The sequence below is a fragment of the Notolabrus celidotus genome, chromosome 17 (genome assembly GCF_009762535.1).
Source record: "Notolabrus celidotus isolate fNotCel1 chromosome 17, fNotCel1.pri, whole genome shotgun sequence".
In the NCBI taxonomy this organism is placed as follows: domain Eukaryota; kingdom Metazoa; phylum Chordata; class Actinopteri; order Labriformes; family Labridae; genus Notolabrus; species Notolabrus celidotus.
The window spans coordinates 4,325,235-4,337,646 of record NC_048288.1 but is presented as its reverse complement, the minus strand read 5'-3'; the positions used below and the strand labels follow the sequence as shown (position 1 = coordinate 4,337,646).

The 12,412-nt window shown below is 41.2% G+C and overlaps 1 protein-coding gene across 1 annotated transcript in view; it reads right to left on the bottom strand.

Annotated features, from left to right (window-relative positions):
* Positions 1-428: 428 nt before the first annotated feature.
* Positions 429-12,412, bottom strand: part of mtmr6 (myotubularin related protein 6) — a 29,493-nt gene continuing 17,509 nt past the window's right edge. The window contains exons 6-15 of the mRNA XM_034706710.1: positions 11,220-11,354; positions 9,944-10,076; positions 9,736-9,845; positions 9,495-9,620; positions 9,336-9,385; positions 9,141-9,234; positions 8,911-9,017; positions 4,294-4,428; positions 4,062-4,188; positions 429-1,087 (exon numbers count right to left, since the gene is read on the bottom strand). Coding sequence (XP_034562601.1) covers positions 731-1,087; positions 4,062-4,188; positions 4,294-4,428; positions 8,911-9,017; positions 9,141-9,234; positions 9,336-9,385; positions 9,495-9,620; positions 9,736-9,845; positions 9,944-10,076; positions 11,220-11,354 — 1,374 coding nt within the window. The 3' untranslated portion in view covers positions 429-730. The remainder of the gene's footprint in view (positions 1,088-4,061; positions 4,189-4,293; positions 4,429-8,910; positions 9,018-9,140; positions 9,235-9,335; positions 9,386-9,494; positions 9,621-9,735; positions 9,846-9,943; positions 10,077-11,219; positions 11,355-12,412) is intronic.

Here is a 12,412-nt window from a genome sequence, read left to right as displayed (position 1 = left end):
CACAGCGGAGAGTGCAGCCATGCTTCGGTCCAGCATCATTTCACCCTGACAGATTATCTGTAATGATGTAGGATTTGATGTTTTATTTTCAATCAGTCAAATTGAAGTAGAATCAGCTCAGGCCACACACGACATTCAGATTATCCTGGATTGTAGCCTTATGTTGAGATGAAATACTTCCAGAGCCAAAAACAAGATTTGTTTTCTGAGTTTTCGTGTTGAAACGTTTGACTTTTTGTCAGGGTATGTGGGACAAAAATATATGAAGCATACAATATGAAAGCATGTTAAAGTCAACAAGTAGATTATCCTGAAACAGCTCCAGTTAAAGAGATATCCTGTTGTTGTCGTGTTGAGCAGAGTGAGGATGTTCAGGCCAGAGTATAAAACAGAAGAAGACAGTTAATCAGGATAAACTTGGACACACGTTTGTTGGAGATGAATTTATTCTCTTATTCTATTCATTAATTCTTTATAGTGCTTTCAACATTCATAAAAAAACAAGCTTTGTCCTATAGGTGCATTTAGACATAATAATGAGGCTTCCCATAAACATTGAGACTATACACACACATACACTTTCATCTGTCGGCCCAATCAGGGCCATTGCGTAATCAACACGTTATCACACACAGAGCTTCCCCTCCTCACGCACACACACTCTCTCAGTCGGCCCTCTCACTCTCTCCAGCTCCCATCCCTCAGTATCCCACAATCCACCTGTTTGGTCTCAGCAGGTCATGCGTGCCACTCCGAACTCCAGGCTCACAACAGCTGGCTCCTCTTTGGCCAAATCGCTGCCGTATGTCCCGTCCAGCTCTCCGTAGCTCTGCTTCCTGCTCTCGGTGCCGCTGCTGCCCTCTACTGTCCGCTCTGTGTCGAAGCTTTCTGTGGCCTCCTCGCCCACCTCCTCCTGCTCGTCCTCGTTGCAGTCCTCCTGTCGCTGCACTTCTTTGTGGTTGACGGGCGCTCCAAGAATGAGCGAGTCGGGGCGCGGCGGGAGGGCGCTTGAGCGCTGATCTCTGGTGGGGGGCGGTGCAGGGGGGTCAGAGGTCACGATGGGGGTCACACCGAGCTGCTGGAGCCGCTAGACGCAGATGGAGGGGTGAGACAAAAGAGACATTCAGGCTTAGGGTTTGCAAAATGTAAAGAGGCCACATGTTGTAAATAACATGCATGTATGTTAACATCTTTTAAATCTCTTCATTTTTACACTTACTTTTAAGTGACTTCATCCTTCTGTTTTTACTTCTATTGTATTACTATTATTAGCTTTTATCCAAATAATTGATTGGTTTCAATTTAATTTGATTATTTCTTGTTTTAATTTATTTTTCTTTGTTTTCATTTATTATTTTAATGTTCTTAATTTATCCTTTTCACTTTTTCTAACTTTCTCGATGTGATGTCGTCCTCTTATTCTGAAAACCTCTTTTTTTGTCCTTCTAATGCTTTTATTTACTTATCCATTTTTATTTATTTATTTTACTTATTTATCCTTGAAAAACCTCTTAAACAATGATGTATTGGTCTATTGTCACACCACTTCATTCCGTTTAACATCTTGTGTTGCATTTTGTTCTGCATTGTTTTGTTTTTTTGGTATTTAAGTTTTTATTGAACTTTTCAAAGGCTTGGTACATGGCAAACTTAATATGTTTCTCCATACAGGAACAGGTAATTAACAATTAACTCTGGCGACAGACTTAGCACATTTTTAAAGAAAAAAAGAAAGGCAGCAGATACAAAAGAAAGTGAATACATAATATTATCAACCAAATTTTTCATGAACAATATCTGTATACAGTCATGGCCAAAAGTTTTGAGAATGACACAACTATTCATTTTCACAAAGTCTGCTGTTTCAGTTTTTATAATGGCAATTTGCATATACTCCAGAATGTTATGAGGAGTGATCAGCTCAACTGCAATTAATTGCAAAGTCCCTCTTTGCCTTGAAAATGAACTTTATCACCAAAAACACATTTCCACTGCATTTCAGCCCTGCCACAAAAGGACCAGCTAACATCATTTCAATGACACACAGGTGTCACACACATTAGCACAGGTGTGGGTGTTGATGAGGACAAGGCTGGCGATCAATCTGTCATGATTGAGTGACTGGACACTTTAAAAGGAAGATGTTGCATGACACCATTGTTCCTCATCTGTTAGCCATGGTTACCTGCAAGGAAACACGTGCAGCCATCATTGCATTGCACAAAAAGGGCCTAACAGGGAAGTTTATAGCAGCGAGTAAGATTGCACCTCAGTCAACCGTCTATCCAATTATCAAGAACTTCAAGGAGAGAGGTTCAATTGTTGCCAAACAGGCTCCAGGGCGCCCAAGAAAGTCCAGCAAGCGCCAGGACCATCTCCTGAAGGTGTTACAGCTGCGGGATCGGGCCACCACCAGTGCAGAGCTTGCTCAGGAATGGCAGCAGGCAGGTGTGAGTGCATCTGTACGCACAGTGAGGCGAAGACTTTTGGAGGAAGGCCTGGTGTCAAGGAGGGCAGCAAAGAAGCCACTTCTCTCCAGTAAAAACATCAGGGACAGACTGATATTCTGCAGAAGGTACAGGGACTGGACTGCTGAGGACTGGGGTAAAGTCATTTTCTCTGATGAATCCCCTTTCCGATTGTTTGGGGCATCTGGAGGAAGGCTTGTTCGGAGAAGACGAGGTGAGCGCTACCATCAGTCCTGTCTCTTGCCAACAGTGAAGCATCCTGAGACCATTCATGTGTGGGGTTGCTTTTCGGTCAAGGGAGTGGGCTCTCTCACAATCTTGCCTAAAAACACAGCCATGAATAAAGAATGGTACCAGAACGTCCTCCGTGAGCAACTTCTCCCAACCATCCAAGGGCAGTTTGGTGATGAAGAATGCCTTTTCCAGCATGATGGAGCACCTTGCCATAAAGCAAAAGTCATAACAAAATGGCTCGGGGAACAAAACATTAAGATTTTGGGCCCTTGGCCAGGAAACTCCCCAGATCTTAATCCCATTGAGAACTTGTGGTCAATCCTTAAGAGGCGGGTGGACAATCAAAAACCCACAAATTCTGACAAACTCCAAGCATTGATTATGCAAGAATGGACTGCCATCAGTCAGGATTTGGTCCAGAAGTTGATTGACAGCATGCCAATTGCAGAGGTCTTGAAAAAGAAGGGTCAACAATGCAAATATTGACTTATTGCATGAATTCTGTGTAATTCTCAATAAAAGCTTTTGATACTTATGAAATGCTTCTAATTGTATTTCAGTATACCATAGAAACATCTGACAAAAACACCTAAAAACCCTGAAGCAGCAGACTTTGTGAAAATGTAATATTTGTGTCATTCTCAAAACTTTTGGCCATGACTGTACATGTACACTTGTAAATGTACTCATGCCTTCATACCGTTCTGTATCGTTAAAATTCCTCCTCCCTGTCTGTCAAAAGGTTTACTTTGTTATTTGAACCATGCTTTGTTTGTCAAAGCACTATGTAAACATTGTTTTTAAAGGTGCAATATAAATAAAGTTATTAATATTCTTATTAACAATAAGAGTATTAAAGATGTTTAAAGGTTTATATGACTGATGTGACTCTGTGTGTCAGAGTTTATGTGCATCATGTGCATTAAACTATCTTCTTTCAGGATGTAAGGAGTGAACAGTGATGGAGAGCAGCTAGCTGCAGACTGAACCCTCATCACAGGGGAACAAGATAATCACCTCATTATCTCACACAATGGTTGTCTTTTTCTCCTCTGTTTGTATCACCAGACTTTGTTTTTCCCACAGCAAACACACGATGTCAGATTATAATAAGTTCTCATTCTCAAATTGCAACATTGGCAGCTCTTGGCTTTTAGCAGTTAATTAGGTACACCCGGCAAGAACTCACACAACCCAGTCCGACAGTAAATCTCATAAGTCACACAAGTGTTAGAGTTGGATTCAGTTTGAAAAGTGAGGATTCAGCTGTTTGCTCATTAGGAGGCTGTTTTGTGATTTTCTGACGTGTTCGTATTGTTCTGTTAACTCCATCCAGAGAGTGAGAGTGTGTAAACTCACATTCTCCAGAGCGTGCAGCGTGCTCTCGACCTTGCAGCTGTTCTCCCTCAGAGTCAGGACAGTTTTCAGGATGGACTGGCGTGGGTGCATGGAGCGATCAAACTGGTGGTACATGTTCCTCCAGAACCTTGGCAGCACAAGGAGAAACAAAAACACATTCTTCCTTTAGAGAACGGACCGGTGACACAACACACAGGTAACAGCGTCAGGTACGCAGGGAAGGTGCACTGACTTGAAGTTGTAGGGCAGAGTTGAAGGTGTCAGCACAGGCTTCGCTTCAGCGTAGGCCGGGCTGTAGAACGGATTCAAGTAGTTCTGTCTCTCGCTCATCAGAAAAGCCCAGAGTGAGTGAGTGCGCTCTCTCAGCCTGGAACACAAAACAACACTTAGTGAATATACTCTCACAGTAATAATAAGAACTTCATTTATATGGCTTCTATCCAACCCAGACATCATACGAATCCAAGCAACAAAAATTGAGACCATGAAGACAAAAGATATAAGAAGAAAGAGATGAAAGTAAAAACAGTAGAGCCATAAAACGTGATAATGCAATAAAAAGAGTCAGACACAGTTCAAAGAGAAAAGGTCACGACACTGTGAATTTGGTTGAACTATGAGTGGATAACTTTTTAATGTTTAACTCAAAGGTGAGTTTATAATCAAATATTACTCTGGATGTCTGGCTGTGGACTTCACATCAACAGATAAGGCACACTCCTGGTGAGAGAGGTTGAGCTTTGTGGACGTCATTTCTGATTTAGGTATGTAGCTGAAGAAAATGTTGTGCCATTCAACAGCCTAAGTATATCTCTGAGACAGTCTCTGGCAGCAGCTGGGCTCATGGGGTCCCCAAGTCTCAAAGGAAGGTCTGTGTGTTGTGGAGTGGCAGCATATCATTTGAGAAAAACTGGACCAGGATGTTAACGATTAATCAAGAACACGTTTTTTGTTTCCAATTTTCTATCACGTGGAACAAACATCATGTGGTCTCATATTTGGTTCAGCTATCAGGGCGGTGTTTAAAGTTTAAAGCATGTTTGGATGTGAATCAGCTGACTGAAGGTGTTGTGCACAGAGGAGACGCTCAGCTGATCTCCACGAGTGCTCTTTTTCTTTGCCGGCAGACTGATTCTGACCCGGTTGCGCTCCCGGCTGACACCTGAACACGTTCACTCCCTTATTTTTCTCAATAAGAACAAGTAGACAGAAAACTGGACTCTGTGAGTCTGAAATATGTTTCTGTTCTGTTCCCTTGTTGAAGTCTGAGCCTTCACTTTATATGACTATGTCCACAGTGATTATTTTTATGAGCCTGCTCCACATGTTGATATTCAGCGTGTTTAACATTTTATGCCTCAATACGATCCATAGATATTCAATACTGTCAGTTATATACATTGTGTTGATAAGGAAATTTGATTTAGGGTGAAAAATGCATTAGGCATTGTTTTTGACATGGAAAAGACCTACGCTTTTTATTATGATTAATGGATAATTGATCTTTAACATTTCCTAAGATTGATCATGAAGATTACTTAAAGGTGACATATCACGCTTTTATCATCAATATATATTGGTCTAAGAGGTCCCCAAAACATGTCTTTAAAGTTTATGCTCAAAAAAACACTTTGAAATCAGATTTTGGTCTGCCTGAAAAACCCTCTTCTTCAGTCCTCCTCAGAACAGTCGGTTTTCTCTCTGACCACGCCCCCTCAGGAAGTGGATGTGCCCTCGGCTCTCCAGCACGTTGATCTAATGTTTACATGTTGGCTGAATATACACGGCTGCTCACAGACCCGCGTTACTTCAACCCTCTGAATCTGATCCAGAATCTGATCCTGACGGAGAGGCGCCTGTAGCAGGACCTTTCTGAAGGATTGGTCACAGATTTAGTGTTTCTTGTTGTTTTATTCATCAGAATGTCGACGTGTGTCTTGGTACAGAGCTACAGCTACAGCTATGAACATGTAGCTATGTGGCTATGCTAATTAGCGCTAGCACTTATCCATGATTAATAAAAATCATCCACTAGATCTTCAAATCTGCAGATGTGGGGAGGAAAACCGACCTCTGCCAGAAAGGCAGCGGGACCTTTTCTGAAGGATTGGTCACAGATTCTGTGTTTCTTGTTGTTTTATTTGTCAGTATGTCGACGTGTGTCTTGGTACACAGCTACGACATGTAGCTATGTGGCTATGCTAACTAGCGCTAGCACTTATCCATGACAAATAAAAATCATCCACTAGATCTTCAAATCTGCAGACATGGGGAGTAAAACCGACCTTTGTGTTTATTAAGACAGCCTACAACTAGCATGCCTCCCTCCTAAGCTCCTTGTTAGCACACATTTGTGCAGGTAATGAAAAACAGAGGAGGGATTCAGTATTATTTTATACAGTCTATGGGCTGAACAAGCTCCGAGCTCTGACTCCGTGACAGACCGGATATTGTTGTTACGTAACAAAAACACTGAAGTCTGAAACGGCTCGTTTCACACACATTTAGAGAAAGGTGTAGAAATCAGAACAGAGGCAGAATGGATTTTTTTCATTCTCGGGGGGTTTGTAGACATGCCAGGGACACATATTTCAGGTAGAGAACCATTAAAAAGTCAATTTCGCATGATATGTCACCTTTAAACTTGACATCTCTAAACTGGGCTTAAAAACTTAATTTTGCAGCAGGTGATGTCAGAGGTGGAAGATGAGCAACTACATATGGTGACAGCAAAGGTTTCTATATAGACTAATAAACAATAAAGATGCTCTACAGGGATAATGTTTACATCTTCAAAACAACAAAATGTCTTTTCAAACCAACTATTTCCATCTAAATCCAATCTTTTTATTACATGATATGATTTATATTCAAGCTTAGAGAGAGTTTGTAGAGAAATGTGCAACTGAAAGTGTTAAACGTTCACAAAGCTTTCATTAAATTGTAAACTTTACAGCTCGAGGAAATGAAACACTCTGTTTCCTCATTCTGCATGCCAGTGGCTGTGGTGGAGCGCGGATCACGTACCCGAGCAGGTAAGTGAACCTTGGACAGTATGAGTGTATGCTTGACAAAATATTAGCTCTCACAGGTGTGCACCCCTGATAATGCCACATAACAGAGAGGGACAGCGGAATACTGGAGTTATTAACCGAGTGCAAGGGGAAACTGACAGAGAGGGAAAGTTTTGTGTGTGTGTGTGCTTGTCTTGGTGTGTGTGTGTGTGTGTGTGTGTGTGTGTCCCTGCCTGAACTGCCCGCAGTCAGTGGCGGTGCCGCTCCGTCACAGTGCCTCAAAAATGCAAAAAAAAAACATCCTCAGGGACCAAACACACTCAGGACACCACCTGTTTGTACTGCTGCCCTCGTGCAGAAGATACAGGACAATGAAAATAAGGAAAAACAGGCTGAAAACCTGTTTTTATCAAAAAGCAAGAAGTGAAATTAATGCTACATAATGCAAGTGCAATTTTGAGGGACTGTGCAATAGTTTGAATGTTGAATGCTGCGTGTGTTTCTGTGTTTTTATTGATTTATTATTTCTTTTTGTCTACTGTTTTTATGATTTTTATACAAACTGATAATTGGGTTAGATTTCAATTTTGTTGCACAATGTACAATGAAAACAAAGATATATTCTGTTCTTGACTTCTGTAAAGTCAAGAAGTACTTTTCTAATTTGTTAACCCTCAGTTTGCTGAACTACAAATTAAAGTCTGAGGATTTTTCCACACACAATGGAAACTTTGTGCGGATGGTTAACAGTGCAACCATGCAGCTTATCTGGCATAAAACAAGTGCTTTTATTTAACAATAATTAATGCTGAGTGCATATCTCAAAACTTTTGGTTTGTATCGGTAGCTTTACACATACTGTGTGGTCTTGTGTGCATATACAGGATTTTTTGGGGAAAATTGTTTCAAAGTTGAATGTTGTTTTTAACAAGGATTTGAGAATGGACCCAGCATGCCCTCAGTTAGGGATGCCACACACACAAATCAAGGACAACCATTATCAAAACCTGCTGAATGTGTTAACCTATGCTGCACAGAAAAGTTTATTACTTCAGTGGATTTCACAAAAGCCACCAACCCTCTCAGACTGGCACAGGGTTATATTTGGAGTATTTGACATATTGGTCCAATCGGAAAATTGGAATATTTCATCACATATGGACTCCATTTCTTGATTATGTGGGGCCAAGAATATGTAATGTATTCTGGAGGGGGCTTCCTGGACCAAGGAGTGATAGTTGAAAGATAAGGGGAGGCTCTGGGGTATGTCTATGTTTACTGTGTGTTTGCTTTGCCATGTTGATAACTCATCTAGTCAGTGATTTAAGACTGTGCTGTGCCTTGTATACAAGTCTGTAGGAATGTGTTGATGGGGTGGGCCGTTGTTAAAGGGTGGATGCGTTCATTTTGTGTGTGGGGGGGGGAATGTAAAATCTATGTAATATGTGGTTAAGATGAAGTTGTGATGCTTTATTGTTCATGAAAAACTTCTAAACAAAAACTTTTGGTTTGTGATGAGTTGGCGCCCCCTGTAGACAGAGTGGTACCGCCAGTCTCTGTGGATTTTGTCCTGTACATTTTTAACAAGTGTCTTCAAACAACAAGTTTCATCCAGCCTTCTTCAAACTATCAAATGAGTTTTTGCTTTGAAAAATCCAGAAGAGGCTGTTTCTAAAGTCTGCTGTTGACCCCTGTCTTACAGCAGCACTTCAGACATTAAAAAAACCAACATAGAAACAATCAAACTCCATGCTGACGGTCAGGTTCATGCTTTTGTAGGTTTTTTCGACACATATCAGTGTCAGAGTGGTTCAAAGTGTGTGTGTTGGACTCACTGCAGCTCCTCTCTCTGTTTCTGATTGTTGCCCAGGAAGTTCCCGTACTGACACGAGTGGACGTGCTCATGAATCTGCAGCAGGAACCACTCGCTGAACTCGAACGCCTGAGAGGAGGATTAGCATTAAGTAAATAAATAACAATACATGAAACTATATCGTAGGTGGAGCAGAGAAGGTCATGTGAGGGCAATGCACTCGCCATTTAACTCACACATCCTTTCACGTACCTGCGGGAACTGCTCCGTCAGCTGCCAGACACACTCCAGGAACTGGGTGAAGATGGGAGACACCTCTTTTGGATCCCCGTCCAGCTGATCACACCTACAAGAATCATTTTAAAAAAAAACATGACAGTGATGAAATAAGTGTAAAGAAATATGCATCGTTTTCCGCTCAAAGATCTCATTCCAAAAACGCCTCACCTGTCGGCAAACTTGTGGCCGAAGGAGATCCAGTCCTTCTCGATCAGAACCTGGGAGACAAATGAGAGGAATAGCAGTTTAAGAATTAGAACCACACTCATCTACAAGACAAAAAAGATGATCAGCTCTTTAATGTGCCGGTGTGTTTGTCGTTGGTACCATGAAGCCCTTGATGGTGCGGTAGTACGGGTCCATGAGCAGGGATCCCAGAGAGCAGACCTGGGCCGTTCTGTCCCATCCGTCTGAACAATGAACCAACACACTGGCTCCTTCCAAGGTCACCGCCTGGAGGGGAGAGCGTTTAAACTTCATTTAGATGATACTGCTGCTTGTCTTTGAGCATGAGGAGTCATTTACACTTTAGAGAAACAATCGAGCAGCAGAGGACAAAATGTCTGACCTTGGTGAGGAAGACGGCTGCGTCCACAACAGCCTTGATATGCCGCAGCCAGCCACTGCTCTCCAGGCCAACCAGGTAGTCGCTCATGGACAGAGACCGAGTCCCGATCACTGAGAGACACACACAGAAGGTCATTTCAGTATAATGCAAAAACATTCTCTGTTTTGCATGTGTCCCTGTTTGTGTCACAGTGTGTAACGTGTCTAACCTTCGAGGAGTTTCTGCAGGCTGGTCCTCATGACGTGGATGTTCTCAATGCCGACAAACTGGAAGCGGATGTTGGAGTAGTTGTCCTCGTTTTCATAACCTTTACCCGCTGCACGATTAGCGAGCGCATTCAACTGCAGGAAAACGAAAATCTCATTTAAGACAACGATCCCAACCTTCTGCTAAACTGAAATGATTGTGTTTGACCTGAATTCAGTGCTGCATGTAAGGCCCCAATACTGGACCTGGGCTCCCCTTACTTGAAACCCACTGTAACCAGTCTTGGTGTTATAATGGACGGTGATTTTAAATTAGATAAACAGATTCATTCTGAAGTCTGATCTTGTTTTTACCATTTGACGTTTTTATCTTTTAATGATTTTGAGAAAGTGATACATGCTTTGTATCACGAGCTGCTGCTCGTCTTCTAACTGGCACCCGTAAGTGAGAGCACATAACCCCCATCCTCGCCTCCCTCCACTGGCTCCCTGTTCATTTAAGGATTCATTTTAAGATTTGATTGTTTGTTTTTAAATCTTTAAATGGAGAAGCTCCACAGTATATTTCTGACCTCCTGCAAAGCTACACTCCCACAAGATCTTTGAGGTCTGCTGATCAGCTGCTTCTTGTGATCCCTAAGACCAGGCTGAAAACCAGGGGGACCATGCCTTCTCGGCAGTGGAACCCCAAACTGTGGAACAAGCTGTCCCCCCATGATAGATTGTCCCCAACATTACTAACTTTTAAATCCCGTCTTAAAACATATTTTTACTCCTTGGCTTTTAACCCAGCATGACAGTTGTGTGGTCTCTGTCTGTTCCTTATTGGATCTTTATTTGCTCTTACTGTGTTTTTATTTTAATTATTTTCTATTATTTATTTTATTATTTGTGTATTTTTTAAACTATTTTTTAAACTATTTTTTGTGTTTTTATTATGATTCTTTTATCTTATTCTATTTTATTCTCTGACAGTGTTTTATGTTCTGTGTGTTTTAACTTATGTTATTTATTTTTTATTAAACCTTTATTTAACCAGATAAAAGACCCACTGAGATCAAGACCTCTTTCACAAGGGTGACCTGGCCAAGAGAGGCAGCAACATACCTCCCTGTGCAGCACTTTGCTAAACTTGATTGTTTTTTTAAATGTGCTATATAAATAAAGTGGATTGGATTGAATAAACTGTAACTTCACATCACATTTCAACTCTAAATACTTTACATATGTGAACAAAACTTACTTGCATGTGTTATCAGGAAAGAGTTGAAGTATTACCTTTGGCCGGGTATCCATGACGTAGACGAATCGGCTGTTGTGATTGGCCTTGCTGATGGCCTGCAGCATGCTTTCATCCTCCAAGCATCGTGCACTGAAGCCAGAGAGAGGCTGGCTGCACCGACACACTGCCGCCTGTCAGGGGGAACAGAGTCTACTGATCAGAACAAGGATGGTAAAACAACAACAAAAACAACAACAACAACAAATCACAAAACACTGCTGATTAATCTTCTTGGAGCTAGATTATTAATTTGGATTTTGGGGCTTTTTTTGCCTTTATTGAAAGGACAGCTGAAGAGGGACAGGAAATGTGGGGAACAGAGAGCAGGGGAAGACATGCAGCAAATGGTCGACCAGCTAGGAGTCGAACCGCCGACCTCTACGACGAGGACCAAAGCCTCTATACATGGGGCGCTTAGACCGCTAGGCCACCAGCGCCCCTGGAGCTAGATTTTAATTGTAAGTTTGGAAAATGGACAGAATTAACATCAAGTCTTAAATAATATAAAGTTAGCAGGAATACACAGAAACATGGGCTTCACTGGAAAATTATTTAATATCACTATAGCTATTAACAACAACAAAAGTGTTAATTAATTAAAACAGCAGAAATATGTGCAGATGTGTACGTATGTGTGCATATATAGGTAAATATATGTGTGTGGATATATGCATGTGTATGTATGCCATGATCACTCCGGTTCTTGTCAAAATGTCACTCTTTTAATTTGTCCATTTATTTTAATGAAACTCTTGGTTTTGCCTTCCTGGTTTACAGTCAGATGAAATCTGATCGTTTACAAATGTTCCATGATATGTTGAGTGGCTGACTCTCCCTTCTGTTTGATATCTTTTTTTTGTCTTCCATTTAGGGAGATTGGGGCAGGAACTGGTTTGATGGTTGATGGAGGCGGGAGAGGCTTTGCTTTTCTATTTTTGTTTATTGTTTGTTTTGGTTCTGTTACAAAAAAAAAATATATATATATATATATGTATAAAATAAACAAAATAAAAAAAACCTTACTTTGGATTGTAATATTTGAAAACAAAGCCCAGTGCTGTCAATGTGTTAATCCATTCCTTTAAAATCTATGCAGATGTCTGGATCAGGACACTGTGATCAGTGATACCTAATAATTTAATAATCTCTGACCTTTAATCCATCAGTAATGTAAAGGTTAAACTTTCCA